The 17891-nt window shown below is 45.2% G+C and overlaps 1 protein-coding gene across 4 annotated transcripts in view; it reads right to left on the bottom strand.

The window, feature by feature from the left end:
- Window positions 1-17891, bottom strand: part of LOC120058364 (protein ITPRID2-like) — a 36212-nt gene that overhangs the window by 17748 nt on the left and 573 nt on the right. For 3 of the 4 annotated variants that reach the window (XM_039006977.1, XM_039006978.1, XM_039006976.1), the window contains exons 1-5: window positions 6408-6450; window positions 6189-6284; window positions 5618-5826; window positions 2829-3568; window positions 2184-2244 (exon numbers count right to left, since the gene is read on the bottom strand). In XM_039006977.1, the coding sequence (XP_038862905.1) occupies window positions 2184-2244; window positions 2829-3568; window positions 5618-5826; window positions 6189-6232 (1054 nt within the window). In that variant the 5' untranslated portion in view covers window positions 6233-6284; window positions 6408-6450. Of the gene's footprint in view, window positions 1-2183; window positions 2245-2828; window positions 3569-5617; window positions 5827-6188; window positions 6285-6407; window positions 6451-16151; window positions 16206-17891 lie in introns of those variants that run through there. The other variant, XM_039006979.1, reaches the window with a different exon arrangement.

Genomic DNA, 17891 nt, shown 5'->3' with positions numbered 1-17891 from the left:
TGCCTACACATACTGTAAATGGCTAAAGGAAAATGTAAATGTAAAAAAATCTAAAACACCAAATTAGGCCTACCTTATCATAAATAATGCCATCATTAATGTAAATCGTGAATCCTAATTCTTCACGTTTTACAGGTGAAACGGCCATGCTGCATGCATGCCAACCAACCATTTGATCCCAACCAGTTTCATGGGAATATGCATTTGGATCTTCTTGAATGACGCAAGGGTGGCTACCCAGCCGAACTAATCACATTTTAGAGCAGATGGAGTTAAACACAGCTCCGCATGAGAAAAAATTCAACATTTCAGCACAATCATCCTAAATTGTCATAAGAAATGACATGGTGTTTTGGTATAACAGTAGCCTGACATTATGCTAGCATATTCGGTGTGTTATGTAGATTACTAATTCATCATTAAGTGATCTTGCTAGACAGCACCATTCTGAGAAGTGCTGCGCTCCAGCAGCACTACAACCCTGATCATAACGGCTGGATGACTTCGGGAGATTCATTTAACCACAGCTCTATGAATTAAGTGGCGCATTAAGTTCAGTATATATATATTTTTACACCTTTGTGTAACAGTTCAACTTTAGTCCGTCCCCTCGCCCCGACCCGGGCACGAACCAGGGACCCTCTGCACACATCAACAACAGTCACCCACGAAGCATCGTTACCCATCGCTCCACAAAATCCGCGGCCCTTGCAGAGCAAGGGGAACCACTACTTCAAGGTCTCAAAGCGAGTGACGTCACCGATTGAAACGCTATTAGCGCGCACCACTGCTAACTAGCTAGCCATTTCACATCGGTTACAATTGCAGCAGCGCAAAATATTCGCGGCTGACCAAAAATCGTAGCCAGGTCCCGGTGACGTCCATGAGGACCATCAATCTGGGTTTAAACAAAATAAGTAATCAACATTGTCATAGGAATTACGAGACACATTGTACTGAGTAAAAAAAATCTGTGTTCCATTGGTATCTTTGCAACACAGGGATATGACACACTTGCATTGCATCTACAATAGACGGGTTTGCTGACAACGCCATGAAAACTATGCGCACGTGTCAATGGGGCTGAAGGCCGTGTGTTGTTATGGTTCTGTATGGACAGATAGCTAGCTAGAAACGGCCATGTGGTGAATCATAAGGGGCTCGTTTGATCTTGTTCTTGATACCATGTCTTGTTTTGAGATGTTCTGACTGATGTCATGTCTATGCTAATATGGCTAAAATGTGCTAGCCTGCGAACCACCTAACCAACAACTGTAACGATGTATTTGAGACAAGTGCTCATTCTGCAACTTTATGTTTTCAACATGTTATCAACAATCTAAGCCAACCCCGTCTGTTTTGCCCCATAGTGGCGCAAGTGTCTGTTTTGTTGCTAAACAACCAACCCATCTCTACAACTTGTATTATACACACATTTAAAAAAGTACAGAGTTACCCACCAGAGGGCAGACGTCATCCATTTAGTTAACTTCAGCTCCATGTATTTTGGGTTATAGTGATTCCCTGAAGAGCACATCCCTAAGGCTCCATGTTCTAATATATCATGGTCAGTAGGAAAATAAATATACTGAGTCGTTATATAAGGTTTTATCTAATAAAACATGTATAAGTTCCTGAGGAAAGCGGCCCTTTGTTTTAGATGGGTCACTCAATTATAATGGATTGTCACGGGTCCATGTGTTCTAAGTAGCAATTTTCTTAGAAATAATAGATAAATTAAACCATTCGATCACTATCCTCAAAATGCTCCCTAAATATCTGCTCTCTTCTTCCCTGACATCGCTAATCTAAAACCTGTGCTACAATTAGTTGACGGTCGACAAAACTGGCCAGGATATACCTGTGTCTTTTTTGTCTAAAAGGCCAATATGGAAAATTCCATCAGAGTACACTACAGTAGTATTTAAATACTTTGTATAAGACAACAAAATGTTAGTGAATATTTGAGAGATGGTGATTATGCCAGTTAACTCATTTTACTGATCAGCAACAGAACATATGGTTTTGTAACGTAATAAAGTGATTGATCATATTAGTGGATATCCACGTTGGAAAGTTTGGTAACACCTTACATCAATCTGAAAAGTATTATGACTTGTTATAAGCATGTATGAGCCTTTATAATGTCTTATAAAGGTGTATAACATGCAGGCCAGACTCACCACTGCCAGCTCTAGAGGGGCTGCAAGTTCCAGGTAGAGCTTCATCCTCATTACTCTGGACCTGAGAGGATAGATAAACATTTTACTTTTTACTTACTTAATCCTCTTCATTCCTACAGTATGTGGAACATAAGGCTTCCACAGTTACTTATATTGTGTGGTGAAACAAAGCCAAACAGAAAAACACTTGGGGCAACTTCTACACTGACACACTTCTGATGCATACAGCCCCCTCCCTCCAGTTACTGTAACTATTACCCCATTCTGCTAGATCTGGAGAGAGAGGAGGGACAAACTGCAGATGGAGTCACAATAATAATTTGGTCTCCAGGGTCCTCCATATGCTCTCTCTTACTGTTCTTACTTATTTATAGACGCAAGTTCGTGACCTTAGCTTTTCACAATATCTGCTAGGACAGCTAAAACCAGGGTTTTAAAAAAACAGCCCAGTGTGAGAACCAGGAGATGAAGATAAGAAGAAAACTGTATATTGAACTGGGAAGGCAGTATAGCGAAACCCCTCTCCATAACTCTGTTTCTACGGACGGTCCTACCTCCATCTCAAACTGGAGGGAGTAGTGCAACAGTACAACTAAGCCAAGATTTGAACCCCCCTCAACCCGTGTGTGAGTATGGTCCTCCTACCTCTTCCATCTCAAAGGAATCCTTGGCCTGCGTGTGGTGGTGGGCGATGTGAAGGTTGGGCATCAGGCTGTAGTTAGGTTCCTCGCCTGGGGTTGATCGGATGGCCCTCTGGCCCATCTGATGGATTTCCTGGTGCTTTTTCTCCAGGTCAGCCTCGCTGCACAGGCTCAGGTCACCCTCCTGGGCCTCCTCAGGGACAACACTGACAGTGAACGAGATGTGATTTTCTCCACTTCCTGTCAACGCCAGGCCATTTCCATTTAGCTTGGGACTGTCTCCATTCACTCCAGGGTGGTGTCCGTTGATGCTCAGGGGGGCTTCAGTGCTGCCTCTAGAGTGGCTGTCCTCAGTCAACATAGCCGGAGAAGTAGATTCCTTCTTCATGAAGGCCTTCTGCTTGAGCTCCCCCTTGTGGTCGGAGTCAGTAGTGATGGCGCTGTCCCCTGTACCTGGACTCAATTGGTCTGCTTGTTTCTCTGTGGTAGTAGACAGGGCTGTGGGGCTATGAGAGACTTCCTCTGCTGCCCCACCGAAAAGGTTATGCTTGGTGATGGTCTTCTTTAGGATCTTGGCTGCGTTCAGGGCTGAGTTGTTCCTCTTCAGAGGAGAAGGAGTGACGATGGTAAGGGGTTCCCCATCCAGGCTGCAGATCTTTTGGACGGGCTGGCCCGACACCTGGGAGTAGAGATGGAATAATTCGTTGGCCACTGTGGTCAGGACCGCAATCTGACGGAAACGACCTTTAGGGGGAAAGAAAGAGAGAGGAAACTGGAATTAAAATACAACTTTTAGTTTAGGGGGGGGGGAGAAAGAGGGAGTAAACTTGATAAACTAAGAATCAAAATAGAAACAATGAGCTCCTGAGTTCTTTGACCCAAGGCTCTAGCTAGCTAGTCTCCAGAAAGCCTGTTTATATTTGTCTCTCTTAGCAGCAGATTCAGCCCTCATGGGTGCAGTTCATTTGGAGGATGATGAAAGCGAAAGCTGCATCATAACAATAAAATCAGCTTTCCAGCCACAGAAAGGCACAGGCTGTCACAGCTCACAGGGCCACCATAATTCCAATGATCAGTATGCTGTACATTAAATCAACACGGTTATGAAACAGAAACAGCAAGACCTTCAGTTAGTGGTGGGGCTGCTGCAAATCAACAACAACTCAAAAGGAAGACAAAACCTCTCACAAACTTAACTGGGAGGAGTGAAACTTCAAAAGGGATTTATGAGAGAGTCTCATCTCTCCCTTTAACGTGCTAATCTAGACCAGATCAAGATAAAACTGACTCGAGAGCTGCTACAACACAGCATTTCTTACTGGGCCTCGGTCCAGCATTTTACAGACAACAGGCCATGTTCCACACACACCTCTCTCTGTCCTTTCCTGTTCTTCTCTGGCTGGCCAGCCATTGTGTCCCTTCCTGTTCCTCTCTGGCTGGCCAGCCATTGTGTCCCTTCCTGTTCCTCTCTGGCTGGCCAGCCATTGTGTCCCTTCCTGTTCCTCTCTGGCTGGCCAGCCATTGTGTCCCTTCCTGTTCCTCTCTGGCTGGCCAGCCATTGTGTCCCTTCCTGTTCCTCTCTGGCTGGCCAGCCATTGTGTCCCTTCCTGTTCCTCTCTGGCTGGCCAGCCATTGTGTCCCTTCCTGTTCCTCTCTGGCTGGCCAGCCATTGTGTCCCTTCCTGTTCCTCTCTGGCTGGCCAGCCAATGTGTGGTGTGTCATCCATTATTACACCACCTACAAGACTACCACATCTTAACCTACCCCTACCCCACATCCTACCCCACCACCACATCCTACCCCACCATCACATCCTACCCCACAACCACAATCTACCCCACCACCATATCCTACCCCGCAACCACAATCTACCCAAAAGCCACCACCATATACTACCCCGCCACCACATCCTACCCCTACCCGCCACATCCTACCCCACCACCATATCCTACCCCTACCCCACCACCACGGCAGCCTACCCCTAAGCCACCACCGCATCCTACCCCTAAGCCACCACTACATCCTACCCCTAACCGCCACCACATCCTACCCCTAACCGCCACCACATCCTACCCCAAACCACCACCACATCCTACCCCTAACCACCACCACCACATCCTACCCCTAACCACCACCACCACATCCTACCCCTAACCACCACCACCACATCCTACCCCTAACCACCACCACCACATCCTACCCCTAACCACCACCACCACATCCTACCCCTAACCACCACCACCACATCCTACCCCTAACCACCACCATATACTACCCCTTCCCCACCACCACATCCTACCCCGCCCCCGCCACCATATCCTACCCCTAACCACCACATCCTACCCCTAACCACCACATCCTACCCCTAACCACCACATCCTAACCCCAACCCCCCACCAGCACCCCACTCCAACCACAACCCTACCACCATTTTGCATTACACCACCTACCATCCCCACCATACCACCTATCCCACTGCTACTCTGCACTCCAGGTGACACTCAGAACCACAACTCATTATTTTCATCACTACCTGTACGTCTGCATGTATGTACATGCCAGCACATGGCTGTATGTCTGGACCATTTTATGACAGCGAACAGTGATACGATCAGTGTTTCCAGGCCATACAGTGTTTTCACAGCTCGAAGGAAGAGGGTGGGATGGAAAAAAGAGAGTGCGAAACCAAGGGAAAGAGAGCGAGATAGAGAGAGAGAGAGCCAATGCATGAACAAGAGAGCAATAGAAAGACAAAGCAAGACAGTTGGAGGCAAACAGAGAGTGTTAACATACTTGTCAGGGCATAGTTGGGTTTTTCCATCTCTGTGCGTTGTAGATGGGCTTCCAGGTAGACCTTGAGATCGATGCCCTTAGCACAAGAGGGGCTGTTAAAGAAGCGCAAGGGGATCTTTGAGGCGATATCCAGCTCCTCCCGGCCAAACCCCAGGTTATACAGGATCTCTTCTGGATCCTCTTCATATAGGTCCAACAACTCAGACACACTGGAGACAAAGTGAATGCATGAATGCATAGAAAATACACTGTTGAAATAATGCAGTGCTGAACCATCAATGAAACAATGAAAAGTCTGAGATAAAACAGAGATACTTCCAAACTTCTTGGCTAACTAACTTCAGAAACAGTATTTTATTAAACTTGATATAAATGTACCAGCTTTTAGCTCTTTCTTGGGACCTGAAATGTTCTGGTTACCATACTAATAATGAAGTGCTGTAATATATGAATGAACCAGAGCACTCTAAACCTTATTTGGCTGGCTTCAGTTCAAACCCAGAAGGGCAGAAACCAACCACAGAGCTTGGCTGAGGCTCAGGGCCTGCCCATCTGAGTGTCTACTACTCACCTGGATACACTGGTGCTGCTCTTCCCTGAGCCTATTGAGTTCATACTCCTGTTCTGTAGGAACTGGCTCCTCTTGTCCTTTGCACATATCCCATAGCTGGGGAGCAGAGTGAGCAAGTATTCACACCACAGCTACAGAGAGTAAGACTACTGCTGGGACTGAACTGAGGGGGTGAGGGGTGGCCAATAGCAGAAGCGGGGGGGGGGGGGGGGGTCTTACCGGGGTGTCTCTGCTTTGGCACTGTTGGGCTGAAGGTGGTTGGCTGCAGGGAGGAGAAAGAAAGAAATTAATATTTGTGATCAAGGACAACAGATATGAAACATCACAGAATGGTTTGTTTTTGCAGTGATTCCAAGTCAACCATTTCTAAAAATATGAATCCTTCCCTTTCACACATATAACATAAGCAAAAGAGGCCACTGTCGAAATGAGAATCCCCAGAACCAAATCCTCGTCTTTGAGACAAAGAGGAACATAATGACGGAATGATGGTTTGGAAACAGACAGTAAAGAGGGTCCTCCTGAAGTCTGGACTAGCCTCATCTGTCAGGAAAAAAAATCCTGCTCCGAGTCTGATGGCTTCTTCCAGGCCGCCTTAGTGACGCAAAGAAAACGTGGATGCCTGACTGTCTCAACCAGGACCTGGGTTCAAATACTATTCTAAATATTATACCATTTTAAATTCCTTATCTGAGCTTAATTGAGCTTTCTTGGCGTGATCGATCAATAGAATAGTCCCAAAACAGTAAACTCCCATCTGGCAGTCCAGCAGGTTAGAGCAAACACAAAGTATTTCAAACACTTTGAATAGTATTTGAACCCAGGTCCTGGTTGAGACAAAGACAGGAGAGTACACGATGTCAGTTGTCTGCCTGGAACTGAACAAACACAAATCAGCCTAACTGGTTCTTTAACCTCAAAAAGCAGGATAATCATCAAAGCATGTGATTCCATTGAATTACTCTTAATTCTCTTGTTGTGTGTGAGCATTAACAGTAGCAATACATGGTGATGTTTTTCTATATGCATCCATCTATCCACATCATTGCCACTCCCTGATGGAGTGGATTGGTGCCAGAAGGGTGAAGGGCCCTCATACAGGTGTCTGTTGAGACTTGTACCTTCTAGATCCGCTAGGCCGGAGATTGAGTAAGATTGACTAATCATGGGGCGTTATGACATGGACACAATGGAACACTGATCTCAGGTTTGACTAGGGCCCCTTGCTTTGCTTCAATGTATGGGTATGTCCCAAATAACACCCTAATACCCAAATTGGCTCTCGTCAAAAGTAGTGCACTTTATAGGGAACAGGATGCCATTTGGGACACAGCCTGAGACAAGTCAGAGCAGACCTTAACAGGAGCCAACCTTAGCACAACACACTAGCTACCACCCACCGTTTCTGGTCTGCACAAACACAATAGTAATGTGTGGAGTGCAACCATGCGTACAAAATCTGACTGACCCCATCTCTCAAAGAGACCAACATACAGTAGCACATCAGAGAGCATGCATCACTACAGCTGTTGAGCTGAGTGGAAGAATGAGAAACATGTAGTTTAGTCACAGCTTTGACAGAACCAACCATGCACTACCAACAATAAACCTCAAAGCCATTCCATACAGGTCTGATGGAAAACTAAGCAACAACAAAAAAACATCCCTTTTTCAGGACCCTTTCTTTCAAAGATCATTCGTAAAAATCCAAATAACTTCACAGATCTTCATTGTAAAGGGTTTAAACACTGTTTCCCATGCTTGTTCAATGAACCATGAACAATTAAGGAACATGCACCTGTGGAACGGTCGTTAAGACAATAACAGCTTACAGACGGTAGGCAATTAAGGCCACAGTTATGAAAACTTAGGACACAAAGAGACCTTTCTACTGACTCCGAAAAGCACCAAAAAAGAAAGACGCCCAGGGTCCCTGCTCATCTGCGTGAACGTGCCTTAGGCATGCTGCAAGGAGGCATGAGGACTGCAGATGTGGTGAGGGCAATAAATTGCAATGTCCGTATTGTGAGACGCCTAAGACAGCGCTACAGGGAGACAGGACGGACAGCTGATCATCCTCGCAGTGGCAGACCATTAGTAACAACACCTGCACAGGATCGGTACATCCGAACATCACACTTACGGGACAGGTACAGGATGGCAACAACAACTGCCTGAGTTACACCAGGAACGCACAATCCCTCCATCAGTGCTCAGACTTTCCGCAATATGCTGAGAGAGGCTGGACTGCGGGCTTGTAGGCCTGTTGTAAGGCAGGTCCTCACCAGACATCACCGGCAACAACTTGCCTATAGACACAAACCCACCGTCGCTGGACCAGACAGGACTGGCAAAAGGTGCTCTTCACTGACGAGTCGCAGTTGTGTCTCACCAGGGGTGATGGTCGGATTCGCATTTATCGTGGAAGGAATGAGCATTACACCGAGGCCTGTACTCTGGAGCGGGATCGATTTGGAGGTGGAGGGTCCGTCAGAGTCTGGGGCGGTGTGTCACAGCATCATCGGACTGAGCTTGTTGTCATTGCAGGCAATCTCAACGCTGTGCGTTACAGGGAAGACATCCTCCTCCCTCATGTGGTACCCTTTCTGCAGGCTCATCCTGACATGACCCTCCAGCATGACAATGCCACCAGCCATACTGCTCGTTCTGTGCGTGATTTCCAGCAAGACCGGAATGTCAGTGTTCTGCCATGGCCAGCGAAGAGCCCGGATCTCAATCCTATTGAGCACGTCTGGGACCTGTTGGATCGGAGGGTGAGGGCTAGTGCCATTCCCCCCAGAAATGTCCGGGAACTTGCAGGTGCCTTGGTGGAAGAGTGGGGTAACATCTCACAGCAAGAACTGGCAAATCTGGTGCCGTCCATGAGGAGGAGATGCACTGCAGTACTTAATGCAGCTGGTGGCCACACCAGATACTGACTGTTACTTTTGATTTTGACCCCCCCTTCGTTCAGGGACTCATTATTCCATTTCTGTTAGTCACGTCCGTGGAACTTGTTCAGTTTATGTCTCAGTTGTTGAATCTTATGTTCATACATATATTTACACATGTTAAGTTTGCTGAAAATAAACGCAGTTGACAGTGAGAGGACATTTATTGTTTTGCTGAGTTTATGAAGGACTCTATTTAGCAAGTATGCAAGTAACTACCCTCTTTGATATTATTGACATTTCAAAATAACGAATACCAAAACACACTTCCTATGAACAACCTGGGCAAAATCATTTAAAATACTTTAGTTGGCCTTGATTGAGCTCACCTGGTGCAATGCAACCAACATGTAAAGTGTTGGTCCCATTTTTTATGAGCTGAAATAAAAGATCCCAGAAATGTTCCATATGCACAAAAATAGTATTTCTCTAAAATATTGTGCACAATAACATCCCTGTTAGTGAGCATTTCTCCTTTGTCAAGATAATCCATCCACCTGACAGGTGTGGCATATCAATAAGCTGTTTAAACAGCATGACAGCTTGTGCTGGGGACAATAAAAGGCCTCTCTAAATTGTGCAGTTTTGCCACAAATGTCTCAAGTTTTGAGGGAGCATGCAATTGTCCAACAGAGCTGTTGCCAGAGAATGTAATGTTAATTTCTCTGCCATAAGCCTCCAATGTCATTTTAGAGAATTTGGCAGTGAGTCCAACCGGCCTCACAATCACAGACCACGTGTAACCAGGCCAGCCCAGGACCTCCACATCCGGCTTCTTCACCTGAGGAATCGTCTGCGACCAGCCTCCCAAACAGCTGATGAAACTGAGGAGTATTTCTGTCTGTAATAAAGTCCCTTTGTGGGGAAAAACACATTCTGATTGGGTGGGCCTATGCCCTCCCAGGCCCACAAATGGCTGCGCTCCTGCTCAGTAATGTGAAATCCATAGATTTCGGCCTACTTTATTTATTTCAATATACTGATTTCCTTATATGAACTGTAACTCAGTAAAATTGTTGAAATTGTTGTATGGTTCTCATCGACGGGGCTGTAGTGGAGCAGGTTGAGAGCTTCAAGTTCCTTGGTGTCCACATCACCAACAAACTAACATGGTCCAAGCACACCAAGACAGTCATGAAGAGGGCATGACAAAACCTATTCCCCCTCAGGAAACTAAAATGATTTGGCATGGGGTCCTGAGATCCTCAAAAGGTTCTACAGCTGCAACATCGAGAGCATCCTGACTGGTTGCATCACTGCCTGGTACGGCAATTGCTCGGCCTCCGACCGCAAGGCACTACAGAGGGTAGAGCGTACGGCCCAGTACATCACTGGGGCTAAGCTGCCTGCCATCCAGGACCTCTACACCAGGCGGTGTCAGATGAAGGCCCTAAAAATGGTCAAAGACCCCAGCCACCCCAGTCATAGACTGTTCTCTCTACTACCGCATGGCAAGCGGTACCGGAGTGCCAAGTCTAGGACAAAAAGGCTTCAACAGTTTTTACCCCCAAGCCATAAGACTCCTGAACAGGTAATCAAATGGCTACCCGGACTATTTGCATTGTGTGTCCCCCCCAATCCATCTTTTACGCTACTGCTACTCTCTGGTGCTCATATATGCATAGTCACGTTAACCATATTTACATGTACATACTACCTTAAATCAGCCCGACTAAATCAGCCCGACAGTGCCTGTTATAAGCTCGCTACTGATATTTTTCACTGTCTTTTTACTGTTGTTTTTATTTCTTTAATGACCTATTGTTCACCTAATACCTTTTTTGCACTGTTGTTTTGAGCATGTAAGTAAGCATTTCACTGTATGGTCTACACCTGTTGTATTCAACGCACGTGACAAACACACTTTGACTTGATGTTGCGTTTAGATTTTTGTTCAGCATATTTTGTTCAGTATATTTTTGTTCAGTATAATTGTAGCAAAGGCACAAAGACATCTGGCACTCCAGGCTGGCTAAAGCAAATGCAACAAATATTTGAACGATTTAAAATACCATCTAAACCCAGGTCTGCAAGTGAAACACAACAGGACCTTTGCTATTGTCATACAGTATGGCATGTGTCACTCGTCTTCTCAGTTCGTTGCAGCTAGCAACTGGAACGGGCTGCAACAAACACTCAAACTGGACAGTTTTATCTCAATCTCTTCATTCAAAGACTCAATCATGGACACTCTTACTTACAGTTGTGGCTGCTTTGCATGATGTATTGTTGTCTCTACCTTCTTTCCCTTTGTACGGTTGTCTGTGCCCAATAATGTTTGTACCATGTTTTGTGATGCTACCAGGTTGTTGTCATGTTGTGTTGCTACCATGCTGTGTTGTAATGTGTTGCTGCCTTAGGTCTCTCTCTATGTAGTGTTGTGTCGTCTCTCTTGTCGTGATGTGTGTTTTGTCCAATATTTTTTTAAATTTAAAATAAAAATCTCAGCCCCTTTCCCCGCAGGAGGCCTTTTGTCTTTTGGTAGGCCGTCATTGTAAATAAGAATTTGTTCTTAACTGACTTCCCTAGTTAAATAAAATAAAATGGGCCTTGAGAAGAGGGAGTGTTTTAGACGGGCTAGTAGAGACTAGCTACAGAGCAGTGCCAGAGGACATTAAAGTAAATGTATGTTCCTATCTAGATCTGCAGATAAATCCCTTTCATTATTTATCCTCCTCTCTTCCTCTCCTCCACCAACAGGCAGGTCACTCAGAGGGAGAACTGAGATAGATACAGTCGGAAGTTTACATACACCTTAGCCAAATACATTTAAACTCAGTTTTTCACAAATCCTGACATTTAATCCGAGTAAAAATTCCCTGTCTTAGGTCAGTTAGGATCACCACTTCAATTTAAGAATGTGAGATGTCAGAATAATAGTAGAGAGAATGATTTATTTCAGCTTTTATTTCTATCATCACATTCCCAGTGGGTCAGAAGTGTACATACACTCAATTAGTATTTGGTAGCATTGCCTTTAAATTGTTTAACTTGGGTCAAATGTTTCAGGTAGCCTTCCAAACTTCCCACAATAAGTTGGGTGAATTTTGGCCCATTCCTCCTAACAGAGCTGGTGTAACTGAGTCAGGTTTGTAGGCCTCCTTGCTCGCACACGCTTTTTCAGTTCTGTCCACAAATTTTCTATGGGATTGAGGTCAGGGCTTTGTGATGGCCACTCCAATACCTTGACTTCGTTGTCCTTAAGCCATTTTGTCACAACTTTGGAAGTATGCTTGGGGTCATTGTCCATTTGGAAGACCCATTTGCGACCAAGATTTAACTTCCTGACTGATGTCGAGATGTTGCTTCAATATATCCACATAATATTCCTGCCTCATGATGCCATCTATTTTGTGAAGTGCACCAGTCCCTCCTGCAGCAAAGCACCCCCACAACATGATGCTGCCACCCTCGTGCTTGACGGTTGGGATGGTGTTCTTCGGCTTGCAAGCCTCCCCCTTTTTCCTCCAAACATAACGATGGTCATTATGGCCAAACAGTTCTATTTTTGTTTCATCAAACCAGAGGACATTTCTCCAAAAAGTAGGATCTTTGTCCCCATGTGCAGTTGCAAACCGTAGTCTGGCTTTTTTATGGCAGTTTTGGAGCAGTGGCTTCTTCCTTGCTGAGAGGCCTTTCATGCTATGTTGATATAGGACTCGTTTTACTGTGGATATAGATACTTTTGTACCTGTTTCCTCCAGCATCTTCACAAGGTCCTTTGCTGTTGTTCTGGGATTGATTCGCACTTTTCGCACCAAAGTACGTTCATCTCTAGTAGACATGCATCTCCTTCCTGAGCGGTATGATGGCTGTGTGGTCCCATGGTGTTTATACTTGCGTACTATTGTTTGTACAGATGAACGTGGTACCTTCAGGCATTTGGAAATTGCTCCCAAGGATGAACTAGACTTGCGGAGGTCCACCATTGTTTTTATGAGGTCTTGGCTGATTTCTTTTGATTTTCCCATGTCAAGCAAAGAGGCACTGAGTTTGAGGGTAGGCCTTGAAATACATCCACAGGTACACCTCCAATTGACTCAAACAATGTCAATTAGCCTATCAGAAGCTTCTAAAGCCATGACATCATTTTCTGGAATTTTCCAAGCTGTTTAAAGGCACAGTCAACTTAGTGTATGTAAACTTCTGACCCACTGGAATTGAGATACAGTGAATTATAAATGAAATAATCTGTTTGTAAACAATTGTTGGAAAAATTACTTGTGTCATGCACAAAGTAGATGTCCTAACCAACTTGCCAAAACTATAGTTTGTTAACAAGAAATTTGTGGAGTGGTTGAAAAATGAGTTAACCTAAGTGTAAGTGTATGTAAACTTCCGACTTCAACTGTATGCCATCTGATCACACACACACACACACTGCTCGTCTCCTTTCCTTTTGAACTGGGAAACCCGTGTGTGTGTGTGCGCATGGTCATAAGATGAAACAAATCTGTTGATGTGCCCTTGAGCAAGGCACTTAACCCTAATTGCTCCGGAAACGCTGGATAATGGTGACCCTGGCCGTGACCCCACTCTCCGAGGGTCTCTCGGGGAGTTGGGATATGCAAAAAAAACACATTTCCAATTCACACATGCGTATTAATACATGTGTGAAATTAGGACAAATAAACTCAGCAAGAAAATAAACATCCTCTCACTGTCAACTGCGTTCATTTTCAGCAAACTTAACATGTGTAAATATTTGTATGAACATAACAAGATTCAACAACTGAGACAAACTGAACAAGTTCCACAGACATATGACTAAACATGTTATGTTCAAACAAATATTTACACAAGATTCAACAACAGAGAAACTGAACAAGTTCCACAGACATATGACTAAACATGTGTAAATATTTGTTTGAACATAACAAGATTCAACAATTGAGACAAACTGAACAAGTTCCACAGACATGTGACTAACAGAAATGGAATAATGTGTCCCTGAACGAAGGGGGGGGTCAAAAGTAACAGTCAGTATCTGGTGTGGCCACCAGCTGCATAAAGCACTGCAGTGCATCTCCTCCTCATGGACTGCACCAGATTAGGCAGTTCTTGCTGTGAGATGTTACCCCACTCTTCCACCAAGGCACCTGCAAGTTCCCGAACATTTCTGCAGGGAATGGCCCTAGCCCTCACCCTCCGATCCAACAGGTCCCAGACGTGCTCAATGGGATTGAGATCCAGGATCTTCGCTGGCCATGGCAGAACACTGACATTCCGGTCTTACAGGAAATCACGCACAGAATGAGCAGTATGGCTGGTGGCATTGTCATGCTGGAGGGTCATGGCAGGACGAACCTGCAGGAAGGGTACCACATGAGGGAGGAGGATGTCTTCCCTGTAACGCACAGCGTTGAGATTGCCTGCAATGACAACAAGCTCAGTCCGATGATGCTGTGACACACCGCCCCAGATTCTGACGGAACCTCCACCTCCAAATCGATCCCGCTTCAGAGTATAGGCCTCGGTGTAACGCTCATTCCTTCAACGATAAACACGAATTCGACCATCACCCCTGGTGAGACAAAACCGCGACTCGTCAGTGAAGAGCACTTTTTGCCAGTCCTGTCTGGTCCAGCGACGGTGGGCTTGTGCCCATGGGCGATGTTGTGATGTCTGGTGAGGACCTGCCTTACAACAGGCCTACAAGCCCTCAGTCCAGCCTCTCTCAGCCTATTGTGGACAGTCTGAGCACTGATGAAGGGATTGTGCGTTCCTGGTGTAACTCCGGCAGTTGTTGTTTCCATCCTGTACCTGTCCTGCAGGTGTGATGTTCAGATGTACCAATCCTGTGCAGGTGTTGTTACACATGGTCTGCCACTGCGAGGACGATCAGCTGTCCGCCCTGTCTCCCTGTCTTAGGAGTCTCACAGTACGGACATTGAAATGAATTGCACTGGCCACATCTGCAGTCCTCATGCCTCCTTGCAGCATGCCTAAGGCACGTTCACGCAGATGAGCAGGGACCCTGGGCATCTTTCTTTTGGTGCTTTTTAGAGTCAGTAGAAAAGCCTCTTTAGTGTCCTGAGTTTTCATAACTGTGACCTTAATTGCCTACTGTAATTGCCTATTGTAAGCTGTTAGTGTCTTAATGACCGTTCCACAGGTGCATGTTCCTTAATTGTTTATGGTTCATTGAACAAGCATGGGAAACAGCGTTAAAACCCTTTACAATGAAGATCTGTGAAGTTACTTGTATTTTTACGAATGATCTTTGAAAAACAGGGTCCTGAAAAAGGGACGTTTCTTTTTTTTCTGAGTTTATAAGCACCCACCAAATGATATAGTATTATGTCCGCTCGTAAGAGCAGCAACAGCAGGGAGTACCTTTTTGTAGCTTTCGTAAAAACTAAAGAGCCAAGCACTCCTACAATGAAAAGCTTCTAGCTCTTAATTGTTTGGCCACACAGATTTTCTGTCTCTCAAATCGCACCCTATTCCCTATATAGTGCACTACTTTTGACCAGGGTCCAGCCTAAAGTAGTGCACTATATAGGGAATAGGGTGCAATTTGACATTCAACCCTAGTCTCTCTAGAAGGCTCATTAACAACTGAAACTGCCATAGAAGTAATGTGGTCCTAGATCAGGGATTGGCAACTTGCAAGCAAAACATTTTAGCGACCCACCTTTGACAGCGTAGAGAAAACAATTTGGGGGCACCCCCGTTCGGTAATTGGACCATGATTACTACAAGTTTAGATAGCTGGCTAGACTAATTTACATGGGCAAATTGAGTGACTATCAGTGACTGACATAACAGAAAAACTGCTGATGCACAACCACATTTCGAAATTGCACCTTGTGTATTCTACTAATCTAACTCTCAACAGTAAATTGAGAACCAGACGGAGTTCCCCCCCATTTATGTTTTTTTTTTTTCTTCTTTTAATTTATTTTATGTGGCAGACAGGGCCCTCCAGTTGCCCATCCCTGTCCTAGATTGTATTGATCTAATGACCCCACACACACACCCCTCCCCCCAAACACATCTTGTCACTTACCCTCAGCTCCCAGAGAAAAGTAGTCTTCAAAGCTGCAGCCATTCTTTAGCACTCCTGTAAAGTACAGTTAGTTAAATCGTGTTCGTGAGTGTCATCTTCCATAGAGGGGTCATATTAGTTTGTAGGCCAAACCATTCAAACGCAACAGATGTTTTCCTTAGAAGACCAATTTTAGGGATGGTCTGACAAACACTACTGTAGGTCTGCAACCTTCCGCTGCAAACGTGGAAGACTGACACCGGCAGATGCGGTACAATGAGCCCATGCAAAAAACATACTGTATCTCTAGCATAAACAGACGGATTTTGATGTTTTATTTATTATGCTAATTAGATTTCCACAGGACATCAGCTCTAGAGGTTTAAGCACACAGACAGAACTGTTTGTTTTATTTTTAATTAACCTTTACTTAACTGGGTCAGTTCAGAACAAATTCTTATTTACAATGACGGCCTACCCCGGCAAAACCCTAACGACGCTGGGCCAATTGTGTGCCGCCCTATGGGACTCCCAATCACGGCCGGTTTAGATACAGCCTGCAATCGAACCAGGGTCTGTAGTGCTGCCTCTAGGACTGAGCTGCAGTGCCTTAGACCTTTGCGCCACTTGGGAGCCTGTACGTATAGTGCATTCGGACTCCTTGATTTTTTCCCACATTTTGTTACGTTGAAAATCCTCAATCTACACACAATACTCCATAATGACGAAGCAAAAACATGTTTTTAGACATTTTTGAAAATGTATTAAAAATTAAAAATAAAAATACTTATTTAGATAAGTATTCAGAACCTTTTCTATATGACTCGAAATTGAGCTCTGGTGCATCCGGTTTCCATTGATCATCCTTGAGATGTTTCGACAACTTGGAGTCCACCTGTGATAAATTCAATTGATTGGACATGATTTGGAAAGGCACACACCTGTCTATGTAAGGTCCCACAGTTGACAGTGCATGTCAGAGCAAAAACGAAGCAATGAGGTCGAAAGACATTGTTTGTAGAGCTCCGAGACAGGATTGTGTCTAGGCACAGATCTGGGACATTTCTACAGTATTGAAGGTCCCCAAGAATACAGTGGCCTCCATCATTCTTAAATGGAAGAAGTTTGGAACCACCAACACTCTTCCTAGAGCTGGCTGCCTGGCCAAACTGAGCAATCGGGGGAGAAGGGCCTTGGTCAGGGAGGTTACCAAGAACCCAATGGTCACTCTGACAGAGCTCCAGAGTTGCTCTGTGGAGATGGGAGAACCTTCCAGAAGGACAACCATCTCTGCAGCACTCCACCAATCAGGCCTTTATGATAAAGTGGGCAGATGGAAGCCACTCCTCAGTAAAAGGCACATGGCAGCACGCTTGGAGTTTGCCAAAAGGCACCTAATGACTCTCAGACCATGGGAAACAAGATTCTCTGGCCTGAATGCCAAGCGTCACGTCTGGAAGAAACTTGGCACCATCCCTACGGTGAAGCATGGTGGTGGCAGCATCATGCAGTGCAGATGTTTTTCAGCGGTAGGGACTGGGAGACTGGTCAGCATCAAGGGAAAGATTAACAGAGCAAAGTACAGAGATCCTTGATGATAACCTGCTCCAGAGCGCTCAGGACCTCAGACTGGGGCAAAGGTTCACCTTCCAACTGGACAATGACCCAAAGCCCACAGCCAACACAACGCAGTAGTGGCTTCGGGATAAGTCTCTGAATGTCCTTGAGTGGCCCAGCCAGAGTCCGGACATGAAAATATCT

The sequence above is a fragment of the Salvelinus namaycush genome, chromosome 13 (genome assembly GCF_016432855.1).
Source record: "Salvelinus namaycush isolate Seneca chromosome 13, SaNama_1.0, whole genome shotgun sequence".
NCBI lineage: Eukaryota > Metazoa > Chordata > Actinopteri > Salmoniformes > Salmonidae > Salvelinus > Salvelinus namaycush.
This window is presented reverse-complemented; position numbering and strand designations above follow the sequence as displayed.